We start from the raw sequence: 19,366 nt of genomic DNA, 5'->3' as shown, positions 1-19,366 counted from the left end.
CCAAGATATGCTACCCAGTATAGTTATAATTTTGAATCAAAGGACCTATAAAGAGCTTCTCAGACAAGAAAAAGCTAAAGGAGTTCATCACTATCAAATCAGTGTCACATAAAATGTCAAAGGGTCTTCTTTATGAAAAAGAAAAAATATATAAATAAATAAAAATAGCAATAAATACACATATATCAACAATTGAATCTGAAAAAAAAAAATAAATGAACAAGCAAAACAGAAACAGACTCACAGATACAGAGAACATTTTGACAGTTGCTAGATGGGAGGAGGGTTAGGGGGATGAGTGAAAAAGGTGAAGGCATTAAGAAGTATAAACTGGTAGTTACAGAATAGTCATGGGGATATAAAGTACAGTATAAGGAACATGATCAATAATATTCTAATTACTATGTATGGTGTCCAGTAAGTATGAGATTTATTGGGATGATCACTAAGTAAGTTATTTAATGTCTAATCACTGGGGTGTATACCTGAAAATAATATAAAAATGTATTTCAATAGTAATTTTTAAATGGTTTAAAAGAATAAAGAAATTAAAAATTAAAAAGTTGATCAAGAAAAAGAAACAACTGCAAAATGTATTCTGAAATATTGCTCCCTGGCATATGTCCTCAGTTTGGTTCAAATAAACTCTTACAAAAATTCTGTACACATTTGGACATTTCTTACATTGACACCCTTCTCTTCCCTTCAAAAAAAGATGTCTGGGCCCAAATATAATCTTTTCTTTTCTTTTGTCAATAACTCCCTTTCCCCACCCTTCTTCCTATATAAACCTTACACTGTGTAAAAAAAAAAAAAAAAGCTTTCCAAAGAGATCATAAACACCCTGATATGCAACAAATATTTTAATAGTAATTATAATATTCACAGAATTTATCATGATGCCTTACACATTGGGGTTAATAAATGCTTTTGAATTAAAATGAACAATTGTCACCACTGTATGTAAATATGTGTACATGAACATATAAAATAAATTTTTCATTGTTAATTATTTTTTACTTTTAATTAGTTAACTACAACATTTAAAACAGGACAAATAGAATAATACACTGTAATTCTACTTCATGAACACAAATCTTATTTGTATTTTTATTGTAAAAAAACAGACTTAACTGCTATAAAAAAAAAAACACCTTCTTAACTGAAAATTCAAATAAATTTTTAAATAACAGCAATAATAACACTATTTTGTATATAGGGTATACATGAAGGTAGGCTTCACCTACTTTGCTACAAAAATGAACACTGACCACCAAAATTAAGATTATAATTCATCTGTCAGTTTTTAGAGAAATTGTATCCTTTACTCATGTATCACCAAAACTGCATTATTATCAGATGCAAAAACACTCAATGTTTATTAAACATACTAGGAGGACAGCAAACTACAGCCCCCAGACAAATCACACCTGCCACCTGATTTTGCATGGTGTAAGAGCTAAGTGTTTTTTACACGTCTAAATGGTTGAAATTTTTCCAAAGAGTATTTTGTGACATGTGAAGTTTATATGAATTATAAATTTGAGGGTTTATCAATAAAGTTTTATTATAACACAGCCATGCTTAATCCCTATGCTACTTTCACAATACAATGGCAGAGGGGAGTCTTGGGACGTAGACTGTATGGCCTAAAAAAGCAAAATTATTTATTGTTTGGCCCTTTAAAGAAAAAAAATGCAGATCTCTGGAATAGAACGGGTATTAGATTTATGCCTCTATCCCTAGATTACAAATTCACTGGGGACAAGAATTGTGTTCTTGTTCACAATGATATCTACAGACCTACAATAGACTGTGGAGTAGTAGAAATGCTCAATAAAAAGTTTTTGACATAATAAACACATAAAAGAATAAATGGACATTAATGTTTCATTGATTCCAAAATAAAAAGATGTTAAGACTAAAAAGGCTGCAAAAACTTGATCTAGAGAGTGAGAATTTAAGATTCTTCTTTCCATTTTCTGTCTTCTGCTGTTTTTTTCCTTAATAAAACAATCTGATTTACTGTCTATATAATGCAGCTTGACAAGTATTAAGGAATAGATTAGGGTTCCCAGCAACCCTCAGAAAGGGCAGCATAGAGCAGTTTAGGACGGGCTGGCTTTGGAAAACCCTGTGATTAATACAATGCTTGTATTAAAAAACAAGGAAAACCTAGCATTGGAGACTTCAGAGGCTTTAAAGATAAACAAAAGGGGCATATTGTTATGGGAATGGAAGTCAAAACAAGGCAGCCCTGGCCAGTGTGCCCAATGGTCAGAGCCTCGGCCTGCGCACTGAAGGATCGTGGGTTCAATTTCCGGTCAAGGACACGTACCTGGGTTGCAGATTCCATCCTTGGCTCTGGTCAAGGTGATGCAGAAGGCAACAAATTCTCTCTCTTTCTCTCTCTCTCCCTCCCCCCCTTGCACCTTCCCTCCCACTCTCTCTAAAAATCAATGGAAAAAATATCCTCAGATGAGGATTAACAATAATAATAATAATAATAATAATAATAATAATAATAAAATATTCATAGCAGTTTTATCATAATAGCTCAAAATAGGAAAAAAACAAAGGTATCGATCAGTAGGGTAGTGAATAACTAAACCATACAATTGCATACTAGCCAGCAATAAAAAGGAAAGAGCTAGATACACACTACAACGTGGAGGAATCCGAAAGCATTCTGCTAAGTGTAGAAAGCCTTAGGCAATAGTGTATGCACTGTATTGTATAGACTGTAAGAGTTCACTTACACAAAGTTCTAGAACAAGCAAAACTAATCTGTGGGTGTCACAGGAATCAAAATAGTGATGGTCCTGAGAGTGAAGTGTAAGAGCAAGGATTGACTAGGAGGGTACATGAGGGAACTGTTCAGCAGGACAGTAATGTTTCACATATTGCTAAGGATTGGTTGCACAGGTGAACGCATTTGTCCAAATTTATTGAAGTATACACTGAATATTGGTGTTTGTATATAATTTAAGTTTTACCTCAAAAGAAAAAGAACTCTAATGAATGTTGAACTCTAGTGTGGGAGCAGACAAACTTTTCTTAAAGGGCCAAATCATTTAGATTTTGTGGACCATATGGTCTCTGTCCCAACCAGTAAACACCAAGGTTGCAGCCCCCAAAACAGCCAGGGACAATTTGTGAATGAATGGGCATGGCTTGTTAAAAAAAACAAAACAGCAACTTTATTTACAGAAACCAGAAAATGACCCAGGCCAAGGTTTGCTGACTCTTGCACGTAGTTAGGGATACCATGCTAACATTTGGGGTAAAGTGATTGGGCGACTTTCTTTGAATGCATTGCAAATATGATGGATTGATGAATGGAGAACGGGATGGGTAGATGAATAGCTATTTGATAAAACAAATATCATTATTTGAATTATATAACCTAAGTGATGGGAATATGGCTACTCCTAGCAAATTTTTTCAATTTTTGCCCATGCTTGAAAATTTTTATAATAAACTGTCAGGGGGAAATACTAAACAAATAAAAAATGTGTGCACATAGAGCCTGCTTATAGCTGACTAGGGAAAACAAGGTTAATATGGCCATGAGTTAACACAGCATAAGTGAGACGTTCAAAGCTGCCCCACATGACCAAAACATGCCCAGCAATGGGTCACTGTAGGTGTGGCTGTGGAGAAAGGCAAAGAGCCTCAAGTCCAAGGCCAGGATCATCACACCTTTCTAGAACAAAATTAAAAGATTGGATGCTGTTTAATAGTGTGTGTTTCATAATATATGGATTTCAGCTCCAATTTAACAGTTGGTCAAAGTAACAAAAGTTCCAATATTACCATTTAAACCTGATTTTAAATACCCATAAGAAAAATTATCTCTTAAAAATCAGTACTACATTGTAATCACTTTGCCCTGAGCTTTCACAGACTTCAAATATTGGCATAAGGATGTTTTTAATGTTCTAATAGATTTTAAAATTTAGCCCTGAAAACTTCTCAAAGCATTGATTACCTGATGAAAAATATTCTTTGGAGCACTGGCAAATTATTTCAAGAATAAGTTAATAAAAAATTTATTCATACTCATGAAATGAGAATTTTTGAATAGAGACAATATTCCAACATGACTATTTTTCCATAGACATTTCAAATGGCTAAAATATAAAGGCAGAAATTTGTTTATTTAAAATTATCTCTAGGGAAATACTGATATTTTAACATTTAATTGTAGTTGCAAGAGATGTCACTATTATTAATATCGCTAGACTTCAATAATTATGCCAGGCAATGTTTGTTCCATTTTCCCCAAGGCTTGTATTATTTTTCCCATTTTACGGATGAGGAAACTGAAACTGCACAGCTAACAGGTTCAAACCCATTTAGTCTGATTCCAGATATCTTAAATCAAACCAAGAGGTATGGATAAAATGATGTCTGCCTATACATCTGACATCTCAGTTTTGATGTGACTTGCCCCTATTTTACCTCTTGAATAAACTATCTAAAAATAAGCAATGGGGGAAGCGGTAAGGAAGAAAAGCAGGGAAGAAAAGAGAGAAGCACAGTGATGGAGATCCTGATGTTGTCTAAGTCCAAGGCAGGGGGGCAATGTGAATAGAAGAGGAGCCTCATGCAACAAAAAGAGAAAATATCAGGTATTCTGCCCATGAAGGAGGCGAGGCTAAGTAACTGTATGCTGCGGAAAATCTTCTAAGGAAAGGGAACAAGCCATGGGAAGGTTCTAAAGGAGACACATGAGGGATGAAGCAATTCATAAGGCATTGCAATGGCTAAAAGTTGGGAACCAGATTCAATGTCACCATCTAATATAACTGGATCCATAATAAAAGGGTTATCTATTGCAGGGAGTCATTCATCTTGTTTGTGGAGCTGGTCCCCTTTTCTGTGATAAAGTTGGCTTATTCCTAACAATTGTTTTTAGAAAAGTATTTTTAATATATATTATTCCTATTAACTATATTGGGGTGACATTGTTTAATAAAGCTATATAGGTTTCAGGTGTCAGTTCCATGATACATTATTTGTATATTGTATTACTTGCCCACTATGCAAAGTCTGACTACCTTTCGTCACCATACACCGACTCCCTCTACCCTTCACTGACACCCACACCTTCTTTCCTTCTGGTAATTGTTGTCTGTGTTTGAGTGTGTGTTTGTATTTTTTGTTCACTTGTTGATTTCAGTTTTGTATTTTACACGAGTGAAAAAATATAGTTCTTGACTTTTTCTCTTACTTTGCTTAGCATGATATTCTCAAAATCCATCCGTGTTGCCACAAATGGCAGTATTTCATTTTTAGAAAAGTATTTTTGACATCAAAGTCAAGCAAAAGAACAAACTCCATTTTAGTTATATAGAAGTTAAAGCCAGAAATACCAAAAATATTCAGAAACATACTATCAGCTTTTTTAAATATCAGATATTTTATGACAAATTTTACCAATAACATCTCATGTAGCTCTTAAATCAACTATTTTATGAACTAAATATAATTTTTCCCCCTTGTAAAATTGAGAAAACCAAGGCTTTAAAAAGTAAATTGCTCAAGATCATACAGCTAGCGAGTGATGGAGCCAGGGTTCCAATCCACATGTGTAATATGTAAACATTTCCTAACAATTAACATCTAATGCTCAAACATTAGCTTGCTTTAAATTATCTCTAAGTACATACTTACATTTAACTTCTCATTGTACTTATTTGAGTGGCGCATCACTTTTATAAAAAAATCACCAGCGTTCAATTAGTTATGCCAGACAATATATTACCTGTTTTAATATGACATGTAAGCCCATCAGATGAGGGCAGGCATGGAGTCAATATTTGCTCACTAAAATATCATAATCACCTGATACAAAACGGTGAATGAATGAAGTTCATTAGCTAACAAATAAAGAAATTAATAAGTGTCTGGCTTGGGAGCAACTTCAAAGGCTAGTCAGCAGCCCATCAGAGTGTTCTAGTGAGCCTGAGGAAACAAATGTTACCGGACAGAGCTGAAATCAGTCTAGCCAAAAGCAAAATATAAATTGATGAATTAATCTATGTAGCATTATCATGTTTAAATTTCACAATTTCCATAAAGAGTCAAAATATACAGAAAATTCCCTATTGTCTAGATAGACCTTCGGGATCCCATGACCTCAATGATAAGGATCCAATGTGATATTTTAGAATAATAAATATCCTAAAAATGGTTTAATTATTTATATCTAAATATCAGCCAAGATTCTACTACCATAATCAAACACTTGACAAAAAAGAAAAGAAAGAAAAAGAAGGAAAGAAAGAAACTCAAAGCACTTACCAGCTACAGCACCATTGTGATCATAAAATGGAGGTGATAGACCAGTCATCCCATTTCTCTTTGTCCAACCAAGTTGCAGACTCTGATCTTGTGTCATATTACAGAGCCCATCCTCAAAATCACATCTTTCGTAATTCAAGCCTAAGGAGAGAAAGAAGAAATTAGCTTTCCCAACCCATTTGCCTTCTTAAGAAATAAGAAAATAATAGAAACAAGAAAGCTTAGCAACAAATGACAAATGTAGATTAACATAAGGATTATTTTTCACATTTACGTTTATTAATGCAAAGCTTCTTTGCATACGACATTCTCATAAATCACCGCACAGCCAAAAACCAGTGTAGTCAGAAAGAATGCCACTGGAGATCAGAAGGCTGAGGACCTAATCCTGGTTTTGTCTAAGAGACTGGGTGCCTTTGCTAAACCACTTAACCACAGCGAAACTTTTCCTTCACTTGTAAGATTAAAATAATGATATCCTGCCCTGTCTCCCTAAAAAAACTGTTGTGAGGATCTAATGACATAATGTACATAATGTACTTTACAACTCATAGGCACTGTAAAATATGAGGAATTATTTTTCGGGTTACATCTTCAATAAAATCTCAATATTCCTGCCATGCAGGCATATCAGAATTCCACAGTGTCTGTGATGGACGCCTGGAATTAAGCATAGCACCTCCCTGTTGATCTCAATGTTCTTGAAACTCTGAATGCTTTTACCAGAGAGAGCAAAGGCATTTTTCTGCCTTTTTTTTTTCTTTTGGGTATAAATGATCCAAGAGGCTAGGGAGAAGCAAGATTTGGATACTTGGTTAGTCACAATAACCACCCAAGTAAGGCTTTATTCCATTATCCAAGAAATTCCTGAATATATTAAAAGATGCTCAACCTAAAATAAAAAATAAAAAAGGTTATCTCAATCGCAAATTGCCCCTCCCTGAGTTGTGTTCTTAGCCTCTGTGGAGATTTCCCTTGGACAAGATTGTTCTTGCCCTGACTGGTTGCATTAGCCATAGCAGGAGGAAATATGCTGGTTGTTAGTGCATGGCAACTCAGTCACAAAAACTTTTTTATTTAGGTTAAAAAATTATATAGGTTTCAAGTTACAATTTTATAATACTTCGTCTGTATATTGCATTGTGTGTTTACCACCCTATGTCAAATCTTTTGTCACCAAAATTTGATTCCTTTTATCCTTTACTACCTTCCCACCTCACCTCCCCTTCCCTCTAGTGAGCATGATACTGTTGCTTGTGTCTAGGAGTTTTCGTTTGTTCAGTTGTCTTGTTTGTTCATTTGTTGCTTTCAATTTTATATCTCACATATGAGTGAAGTCATATTGCTTTTGACACTTTCTCCCTGACTTATTTTGCTTAGCATATTTTCAAAATCCATCCATTTGTTGCCACAAGGGGCAGCATTTCATCTTTTCTCCTGGCTGAGTAGTATTCCATTGTATATATATACCACAACTTCTTTATCCAATCCTCTTTCAAAGGACACTTCAGTTGCTCCTATGTCTTGACCACTGTGAATAATGATGTAGTGAACATAGGGGTGCATATATCTTTATAAATAAACGTTTTCAAATTTTGGGTGTAGATACCCAGAAGAGGGGTTGCTGGGTCACATGGTAGCTCTATTCTTAATTTTTTAGGAGTCTTTATACTGTTTTCCATAGTGGCTGCATCAGTTTATATTCCCACAAGGGGTGAATTTTTGTTTAATCATTTTTTGGACAAAATATTATTTAATAATAATATATTTGGTGCCTGTTCTTGAGGTCATCTACATGAAAATTGAAAGCTGATTTAGAAATGTCACCTTTAAACAACATTAACTAAACCTGCTTTACTACTAATGGTCTACTTTATTAATTTTACTTCTTGATCCCTTATTTTGAAAGATTTTACAACCCAGCTATATTCTGTAATAATAACAGGAATTTTAATGGCCACAATTTATGGAGGTAGTTTGTTCTGTGTTAGATATTCTACTTGCAGTAGCTTATTTCTTCCTTATGAAGCAGGCATTTTCTTCTGTTTTAAATGAAAAAATGTAGGCTCTGTGTTAGAGACATGAAATAACTCGCCCAAGCTAGAACTGCTCGTGAGTGCTAGGGTCGAGACTGGAACCAGGTCTTTTTGGAACCCCAGAACATGAGCTCTTAAAGCTCCGTTCTGAGGCCTAATTGTGAATCCACTGTCCCATTTTTATCAAATACCTAGAATTAGAAGCCTATCAGAGTTTCCAGCCAGCCTAAGGACATTTGTATTTCCAGGCAGAATTGATGTCATCCTATCCGAAAGCAAAGAAATTTGGTTAGTCTATGAATCAAAGCATGGTTAAATTTATAATCTCCAGGCCTTTGAAATATCTGAAATAGCAAGAATATCCCAATTATTACCTCATGGACCCCTAGTGGTTCAGGGACATTGGCTGAACAAAAAAATAAAACAAATTAGTTAGTCATACAGTGTATATGTGTGTGCATGCTGTTCAACTAGCTATGCATGTAGCTGCATAAACATGTATCATGTTCCCTCTAGTTCCCAGCAATTTTTACAATGATCGATTTCTGATTATAAAATATTCAAAATATTTTTATCACCATTTTCTAGCAATTATGTGTATGACATGTACACACATTTACTATAGGTGCCAAACGTTTTTTAATACCAAGAAGCTACCTTGCAGTACAATTACTAGTTGACATCTGTTTGCAATGTTATTTGCTCTTTTTAATACACAAGAGTAATGATGATGATTTCTGGAAGTAGTAGAACTAGAAAAATAGCTAAATAAAACATTTTTCCCTTTAGTCTCAACAGGGGTTCTTTTTGTTATAAAATGAATCTAATAAGCATATATTTTCAGCTAATTCTTAATAAAAAATTTTAAAAAGGCAATCATGAACTTATAGTAACTGCTGGATTGTTCAAAAATGTATCATAAAATTTTCTAAGTATTCATTTCCCCCAAGAGAGGATTATATATTTTAAACCATTTAAACAATTTTTCTTGAATTGTGGCTGATTTACCTTTTAATTCCATATGCCACATGTCAACATTCAAATCTGAAACTACTTGCTATCTGAACATCTGCCTCCACGTCTATTTCTGCTGCCACAGCCATCCCTACATTGTGACAATTGAACAGTGTAAGCAACAACGAGGAATGGTATGAGGGAACTTATCAGTAGACTCCATGTTCCTGGGCTTTTTGAACTTGTGGATCTTATCATTTCATTTTCAATTTTATGATCCCAAAGGTCAGGCGCAGTGTAGTTCAGGAAGGAGGATCTCTCTCTGTTGCAATTCTCTCCTGAATTGGCTTCCATGGTGCCAGATTCTCTCATTGAAATTCACTGAAGAGTCTCTCATATAGTCAATCATTAACACCATAATAGGAAAAAATATATAAAACTATGTCCCCAAGAGATAGTTAACTTAGAGCATGCTTCTGAGAAAATGGGAGGAAATAGAATCAAGTTTTAGTAGCAGTAATAGTGGAGAAATTGGTGCAGAACTCAGGATTAATTCTGGAAAGAATGATATGGATAGATTACCGCAATGTAAAGTTCTTAGAATACAGAGAAAATATAAGAATTAGGAAAAATCTAGAAAGGGAGAGGTAGAAGGTATTAAAAGCAAACCACTTATTTCACATGGACCCATATTAATAATGTACTTCTACTTTCCTCCTAAAGGTTCAATGAGGCACAGCTGTAGTCTTTCCCTACCAATAAATCCCACTCTTTCAATATAAAATATAAGAATTAGGAAAAATCTAGAAGGGGAGAGGTAGATGATATTAGAGTTTAATTTAGTTTTCCTCTTTTTTTTTTTTTTTGCCTATGACGTTGGTGTCATATCTAAAAAATCATTCCCAAATCCAATATTGTAAAGTTTTCCCCCGATGTTTTCTTCTAAGAATTGTATAGTATTAGCTCTTACATTTAGGTCCTCAATCCATTTTGAGTTAATTTTGTGTATGATGTAAGGTAAGGATCCAACTGTAATCATTTTGTGTGAATATCCAATTTTTACAATGGTATTTGTTGAAAAGACTGGTCTTTCTCCATTGAATAGCCTTGGTGCACTTGTTGAAAACCATTTGACCCTATCTGAGAGAGCTTATTTTTAGGCACTCTATTTTATTCCATTGGCCTATATATCTATCTTTATGCAAATTCCACACTCTTTTAATTACTGTAGCTTTGTAATAAGTTTGAAATCAGGGAGTGTGAGAATTATAACATGGTTCTTTTTCAAGATTGTTTTTGTTACTTGGGTCCCCTTGATATTCCATATACATTTTATGATGGATTGTATTATTTCTGCAAGAAAGCATTCTTGGGACTTTGATAGGAATTACATTGAATCTGTAGATTGCTTTCAGTTGTACTGATGTGTAAACAATATTAATTCTTCCAATTCATGAACATGAAAGATGTCTTTCCATTTATTCATGTCTTAATTTCTTTCAGCAACAATTTCTAATTTTCCATAAATATGTCTTCGTCTCCTTGGTTATGTTTATTACTAAGTATTTTATTCTGTTAGATGCTATTGCAAATAGAACTGTTTTTCTTAATTTCCTTTTCAGATTGTTCATTGTTAGTGTATAGAAATGCAAATAATTTTTATGTGTTGATTATATATCCTGCAACTTTGCTGAATTTGCTTATTTGTTCTAATGGAGGTTTTTTGGTAGAATTTTTAAGGTTTTCTATGTTTAAGGATCACATTTTCAATGAACAGAGATATTTTTACTTGTTCATTTCCAATTTGAATGCCTTTTATTACTTTGTCTCACCTAATTACTCTGGCTGGGACTTCCAATACCGTGTTGATAGAAGTAATGAAAGAGGACAGACACCCTTGTCTTGTTCCTGATTTTAGAGGAAAAGCTTTCAGTCTTTCACCACTAAGAAGTTAGCTGTGGGTCTTTCAGACATAGCCTTTACTGTGTTGAAGTAGTTCCCTCTATTCCTAGTTTATTAAGTGTTTTTCTATTTAAGGAAAACGATGAATTGCATAGTCACAAAAATTTACATATAATTCATTTTACTATTTAGAAAACTATTTCCTTCATGTAGATAACACAGAAAAACATTTTCACAAAGAATTATCTCCTTTACTCTCATTAACTGTAAAAAAAAAAAAAAAAAAAAAAAAAAAAAAAAAAGGCCAGTTCCTGCAAAGGATGAAATGATCCAAATATTCTAAGTAAATGAAAGTAAAAATTAATTATCCTCAAAAGTAAATTTCAGTTGAAGTTTGCTATTATTTGGCCCAGCAATTTGAAAATAGTAATTCGTTTTTATCAGGAAATGTTTGTTATCTTTTGCAATGAATTAATTTTCATTGGGACAGAAACAGAAAAAAACCCCAACTCACAAAAGTATGTTATAGCAAATGGAATCAGCACTTCCACAGCCCACACCAGAGTTATCCAGTATTACACATTGGAATCTTGTCATGTAATCGGCCTTATTCTCAAATTATTGAGGACATCTTTGGCAGTAGTTGTGCCATTGATGGTATCTATGAGACACCTGAGAAAGGAGATCTATGAAAAAGGGTTATCAAACCATGTTTTCCCTGTCCCATTGTTTAAGGTTAGTAACCTTCAAAGGAGGCCTTTGAAGATTCAAGGTTTCTAAGTGTCTGGTAATTTCTGCAGAAGTATGGACAAGGCAAGGCACTCACTCCCATCCACAGCAGTATAAACTCAAATACTATAAATGTTGCATATATTCTCTATTCCAGAGTAGCACTTTGGACAGAAGATCTTATGGCTTTTTAGTAATTTCTATAATGGTGAATGCAGAGACCTGATTAGAAAATTATATCTCTTGCATGGACAAACTTTTCCATCAAGTAAACTAATTCAGTAATAAATGAACTGTTGTCATTTTTCTTTTCCTAAATAGGTTTTCAATTTCTCTCAAAATAATTAAAATTTCTCTTCCAAATCCAATCAAGCATTTCAGGGCTTACTCACTGGAAAGTCACAGTTATTTCTGGATAATAGAGAACATTGTATTCTATTCTTATTTTTTGGTGGAAACTTATTTAAAAGCTGTGATTCAAGGTCCTTGCTTTCATAAAATTGACCATTTTGACAACAGAATGCAAACCTTCTCACAGAATTCCTAGTCAAGCCTTTAGCGTCAACATGCACATGCAGAAATGATGGTTACTGACAAACAGAAAAGTTACATGGAATGACAAGCTCGGTAAGAGTTCTATCTATATATAGATACTGGCTTCAGAAAACATTTCGTTTGTGAAAGAAACAGTTTACCATTTGATGTCATTGAAGTGTCTGAAATTTTCAAAGTGTGCAAGTTGATATCATCCAAGGACTCCCAAACTAAATGTCCTTGGATGATATCAACTTGCACACTTGAATCACAGAACAAGAGCAAACTGCATTGCAAGACTGGGCAGTTTTTCTTTTGTTTGTTTTTTTGTTTTTTGTTAACCCTCAGCCAAGGATATTCTTTCCATTGATATTTTAGAGAGAGCGGAAGGGAGTGGGAGAGACAGAGAGAGAGAGAGACATCGATGTGAGAGAGACACGATTGGTTGCCCCCCACACCCACACCCAGGGGCCTAGAGATCAAGCCTGCAACCCTGCAGCCAGCCTGCCGAAGCTCTAACCACTGAGCAAGCGGTTAGGGCAAGACAGCAGTCTTATCTAATTCCAGGTGAAAGAAAAGAGTACAGCTGATGATTCCTCCAATTATTCTCGCAGCCAGTCAGCCAACCAGTAATCCATTAGTCTATCTACAATTTATTGACAGTGCTAATCAGTCTTTTAGAAAATGGGGACAACTTGATAAACTTCCTGCCTTAATGGAGCTAATATTTTGCTTTTACAGGGCCTCCTCCGTAAACTATCTGTAGCTCTAGAAAGATACATCTTTTCATAAAGACATGCTTTCTTTTCTTAAGGTATCATCAAGATACATGCTCCATCAAGTTCGCCCTGTTAGTTATAAGGTATCTTTTGTTAGAATTGTAATAGAAACCCTGCAGGATGGATCAAGATAAAATTCTAGTAATGTTTTAACTTCTTTCTTGGGAGAAAGATTCACTGTCCGGCCAGTTTTCAGAATGCACCAAAAATGCTTCTCCAGGTTGTTGCTTTCATGTTTTTACATAGTCAAAGATGAAAGTACAATCCATATTGCATGTGGTTCATCTTTTCTTTCACATTTCCATTGCCCATTATGAACAAAAATAGTCCACACTGTGAAGCAATTTTAGACATCAAAATCTATTAAGGAAAATGATTTATGTTACACAGCTGTGCACAGCAGCCTCCAAAGCACCCAACACTGCCAAGGGGGAAGAGCTCCTGAGAGTGCTATTTGACATGAAAGTACTTTATGAAGATTGTTTTCAAAAATAACAGAAGGCCTCTAATAGGCACACATACAAAAAAAAAAAAATGCCCAGTTCAAGGTCTTTCCGAAGCCTATCCTTTGGAGCAAGATTAAGATGAGCTCTCTTACAAGAAAAATATTGTCTGAGGAAAGAAAAAGCTGGTATAAAAATAATAAAAGCCCTTGTGAATGTTTATTTTACTAAAATAAAATGATAAAACTCTAAACAGACATTCAAGCTATTTTATTATTAGTCCAAGTGGATACGTCTTATTTCCATTTGCTATCCCTTGCTCATTGGAAAATTTTCAGACTCTCCATTGGCAAGTGTTATAACAAGGAGTTTGTAAGTTCATTTCCTTTGCACAAAAAGGTTTACAGCCTTTGTTAAAAATACTCCAAGTCTTCTTGAGTTTGTGATTTCAGCATTCTTGATGCCCCTCTCCCTAAGTCTTATCTTCTATCTCCTCTGGTTTTGCCTCCACCAGCCATTCTTAGGCAAATCCCATAGGCCTTTCATGATAAACACTGAAGCCAGTGTGCAGTTCTGTGGGCTCGGGTTTTGCTGTATCTTTCTCTTGTTAAAATCTGCACTGCTATCCATTTTATCTCACTTTTCCATTCATTCCACTCTATGCAATAATTTATATTCTCACAGGTACCTCCTCTTCCAGTTCACCTCAACAGAAGTATCCTGCAACTGGCACAAATCATACATAAGAGATCTGAAAGTATTTAGGTTGACAGTGTGGTATAGATGAGTAAAACTGTCCATATCCAAATGTTACTGAAAGGAAACAATTTGAAAGAGCTATGCCCATATTCTGACATCAGTAACTAATGGGCAGTTGTATTTATTTATTATTTGTTTGTTTATATTTATTTATTTTAAATATATCTTTATTGATTTCAGAGAGAGGAAAGGAGAGGGAGAGAGAGAGACAGAAACATCAATGATGAGAGAGTCATTGATCGAGCCCGCAACCCAGACATGTGCCCTGACCGGGAATTGAACCCCGATCGCCTGGATCCTAGGTCGATGCTCAACCGCTGAGCCACGCCCGGCTGGGCAGCAGTTTTATTTAGAAACTTAATATATTTTATAATGTCCTCTAAAGTTGTCCAATGTACGAAAAACAGATTTTATAACCACTCTTCTAAGACCTCGAGTAACTCATATTTCAAACGTAAGGTGGACAGGAACCCCACTTGGAGTCTTGAGGCACCTTTAATTAGCACATATTAGCCTCTTGGCTTAAGGTCTCTCCTCATTCTCATTTACAAAATGAGACTTTTGACCTAGAAGAACTTGAAGGCTTTCTTCCTCTGTGATAATGGTTCTACAGTTGTGGCTACACACCAGGAAAGACCTAAAGATCTGCAGAGATAGTAAAGAAAAATGGTCTAAAGAGTCTGCCTAATGCAATAAAAAAAATTTAAAAAAAAAAGATATTTTGCTATTTTTCATTGAGCACCCAATTCAGTGCGCTTAAATTGTTACATAAAATTAAGGTAAATGTCATAGGACTCAAAACTATAGCACCCATTTAGGCCAAGACTGAAGTCTGTGAAAATTTTCTAATTTTCTTTAACTAAGCTGTACATATCTATTATTAGATCTCTTACATATATAATTCTGTTGTGTTATGGTGTGAATGTCCGTTTGCCTCCAGAATGTGTATGTTTAAGCCCTAATCCCCAGTGCGATGGTATTTGGAGGTGAGGTCTCAGGGGTGTGACTGAGTCATGAGGATGAAACCCTCAAGATCGGACCAGTGCCTTTACAAGAAGAGACACTAGAGATGACCTCTCTCTTCCACGTGAGGACGTGGCAAGAAGACAGCTGTCTGCAAACCAGGAAAAGGGCCCGCATCAGACATCAGTTCTGCCAGCACCCTGATCCTAGACTTCCCAGCCCCTAGGTCTGTGAGAAATAATTGTTGTTTAAGCCACCCAGTCTATGATGTTTGTGATTGTAGCCCAAACTAAGATATGTTGCCATGGTAAATAGGACTTTTAAAGGATTGTTATTAGTTGTTTCATGACAATGTGCATAAAAATTTTGCATCCAATGTAACAAAATAAGTATTGAAATGCCACATTTCACTCTATCAATGCTTTATTTTCAACTACTTCAATGAACCAATTATTTTAAAGGCACTTGCTATTTATGTCATTCTAGTGAAGAAATAATGTTTTACTTAGGTAAAACACTATCACCTCTCAGATTCTGAGAATGCAACTCTAAGGTAGTTTTTACATATTTTGTATATAAATTTAGATTTATATGAAGTGAAAAAAATTCTTGTTCTTAAATTTAAAATGTTTGTAAAAGAAAATAGGTAAAACCTCAAATCTTTATGATATATTCCATCAAACCAAGGTATAAAATAGATTTCTATCTCCTTATAAAAATACTAGGTAGGACAAATAAAAGAGTTCTTACGCATGACATGTAGGTAAGGAGAAAAGTACTTGATTAACTGAATATTATTTTCTCCTTTGAATCACAGTGAATTTAGAGTAAATTTAGCTCTGAAAGTGAATATATAACAACTAATTTTAATACTCCCTTCAGGTATGCAAAAGTAATTTTTTAAATATACTTTCTGGAAACACTCCACTGGTAGGGATCCATTGCATGGGATATATCTCGACATTGTATCAACAGTACCCTTTGTAATTTTGATTGATTTATATTTGAATGGTAGCAATATAAGTAACACATCTACCTTTATTGTTAAAAGAATAAAGCAGAATAAAGCCTTTGTACATCAAAAAATTTGGAGCAAATGCTAGAAGACGAGCTAGACTATCTCTATACTTAGTACGGACTCTATTAAAATAAATAACAAATGAACATACAAGAGAATGAAGACCAGGAAGAGGGAATCTGCTTGGAAGCAGACAATGCAACAGTTGGAATGTGATTTTGTTTAAAAAATCCAGACCAGTACCGCATTTATTTCCCTGGCTCAGGATATCAATAAAGTCTAATAAAAAGGGATTCTTGTCAGGACTGGAACCCAATAGTTGTTACACTTAAAAATCATTTCCCTTGCTCACTACATATTAAGTGCTCAATAGCGTGCATAAATAGAATTTATTCCATTGGGAAGATTCAGTCTTTCTAAACCTAATATCTTAAAAAGCACTGAGCTAAAATAAACAGCGTGAGTATTCTTAAAAAGAGTCCCATCATGTAAAGTGAGAACATTTTCAAAAACCTATGAATAGAATCGGTTGCATCTGAAATTCAACTTCAACTATGTCACCTTCATTAAGAAAAGTCAACCCATTAACCTGTTTCTTAAAGGCCACATCATTTGGACATTAAAGGGAGGCACGGGTTGATTTTTTTCAAAATGTGGCCACTTTAACACCATTAAAGTCGCTTTAAAAACCTCACCTGTAAATTTAGCTTTCCTGAGAGAAACTGCTCAGCCATTATGATGCCTTGACAATATTTCCCCCCTAGTGTGGTACAGAAAAGAAACTCACACTTTAAAGTGATTCTCAATTTTATCTACAGGTTCTGGTCTACACTTTAAATAAAATACCAAAGGGAAAACGTCTCAGAAATGAAAATGAAAAAGCCAAAAGGTGATCTCCCAATGTAACATTTAAAACGAAACCTGCTTCTTTGACAGATGCGTGCCTTCGCTTTGCTCCACGCTGCACGTTACTAGAATCGCTCAAGCAGCCGAGACCTTTCCCACCCGCGGCTTCCCCGTCTTTCGCGTTAGCCTTTTCCCTGAAGCAGGGCCATCGTGTTATCACGGCAAGCGTGCTAAGCGGAGATTCATAGAGATTAACAATGGAAGGGACTCGGCACTTCTTGTCAAGCCAGCGGTGTGATTCCTCCTTGCTGCTCATCAGAGAAGCCAGCAAGGGCTTTCCCACACAGGCCCCAGAGCAGTTCGCCCACATGGAGCCTTCCTGGGGAAACTGGGCAAATATTAATGAATCCTTGTCTTTGCCTGTGCTTTGCATTTAATAGTTACTAACTGCAAGCTAGCTCTCCCAAACTATGGGACAAAACTCATTAGGCTGTTTTCTTCTACAGAGAAATTTTTCAGTAAACTCTTTTGTTTTAATGTAACAACTGAATTTGTAAACAGAAGGCCAACAACAGCACAATCGAACCTGCAGAGCCTATTCGAGCAGAAGAAATTCTGCAAATAGTAATTAATATAGTTATCTGAACAAAATAATTCTGTAAACACTAATTAATATAATATCTGAATAAAAATAGAAAATATGTTTGACTAAAGTGCTCTAACTAGAATTAGTGCCTTCAGACAATTGAGTGGATAATACTATGAACCAACAATGAATCCGTTTAACTGTATGAAAATGTTGCCTATGAAAGGCGATTGATTACATGTAAGAAGGACACTGTTCCATTAGTGAAAAGCAGTCATTCCTTCAGGATGTCATATTGGCAGAAAAACTACAGACACGTACAAGTCTTTACCCATGTCTCCCTGTGGTAAGTGGTTCCTTTTTATTAATATCGCACCAGTAGGCAGTGGAGCATTTTCCCTCTTGTGAGAGCTGGTTTATTTCACTTTATCACCTTGTGTAATAAAGCGGAGGTTCAAGATCACACAATTAGCGGATGGTCCTGCACTCTGTGGAGCCTGTGCTCTTTCCTCAACCTGAAATCAAATGACACAAGCCAGGGAGTCGTGCTCAGTGCGTAATCATTTCACTCGGTGGTGCGGACCTATCAGCAAAAATAAAATCTACTCATTTAATTTAGAATGTATTTAAAATGTTTTCATACTGAATTCAAACTTATGCTCATAATTTCCATCACAGAATCTCAAATCTGCAGTAATGTACATCTTTTGAATTTTGCTCTACTAATATAACATCAAAAGCTGCATTCCTGCCTATCACTCTTTCCGTGGAATCAGTAAAAACTAATTTAAAATACATGCCAGCCAGTTAGAATCTTTGCAATTTGATATTGTTTAATTAGAGTAATTTTTATTTATGGGCCTGTCTCTTTAATGAAAAAACTATTTTAGTTTCTCTCTTACACTATAGGCTTATAAATTAAATCCATGCAGGGCCAGATATCTAGCTGAATCTCCCTGACTGCTCATTGGCGCCTGGTGGAAACGTACACAGAAACTGGAGAAAAGAGAGGAATGGCACTTACATTGCTGTTCATCGCTCTTGTCCCCACAGTGATCTGTGAAGTCACACACATTGTCAGGAGGCACTGAGACCCCATTGCCACACTGAAAGGCCTCTGTTCCTTGCTGAACCAGTGTAGAGAGGAAGACACAGACGATCCAAGGGACACAAAAAGCTTCATTCTTTGGGAATGCTAACATTCTGGCTAGGCAGGAGAGCATTACTTGGCATGTCTGTTGAGATCAGGCAGTTGTAATAGGTGAGTCCATAACTGGAAACATTCTTTTTCTCTTCTCTGTTCTTTCTTTTTCAGATTTGCCTCTTATAACTGGATACTAATGGCAACTGTCTGCAATTCTAGCAAGTGACTCCCAAGGCAGTGCCTTTAGTCTTTCACAGGAGTGTCTTTAGAAAATATTTAACTTGAGTAATCGCACCGTTTCTATATCTAGATAAACATGCATGTTTATTGCCCTATGTATGCCATGTTTAACAATCCAAGCCTT

The 19,366-nt window shown here is 35.3% G+C and overlaps 1 protein-coding gene across 1 annotated transcript in view; it reads right to left on the bottom strand.

The window, feature by feature from the left end:
- Nucleotides 1-19,060, bottom strand: part of MALRD1 (MAM and LDL receptor class A domain containing 1) — a 543,727-nt gene extending 524,667 nt beyond the window's left edge. Inside the window, 2 exon segments of the mRNA XM_087815868.1 lie at nt 6,310-6,450; nt 18,883-19,060. Of these exon segments, the coding sequence (XP_087671994.1) occupies nt 6,310-6,450; nt 18,883-19,060 (319 nt within the window).
- Between the last annotated feature and the right edge of the window lie 306 nt (nt 19,061-19,366).

This window comes from Miniopterus natalensis, chromosome 1 (genome assembly GCF_054644295.1).
Source record: "Miniopterus natalensis isolate mMinNat1 chromosome 1, mMinNat1.hap1, whole genome shotgun sequence".
Classification (NCBI taxonomy): Eukaryota; Metazoa; Chordata; class Mammalia; order Chiroptera; family Miniopteridae; genus Miniopterus; species Miniopterus natalensis.
This window is presented reverse-complemented; position numbering and strand designations above follow the sequence as displayed.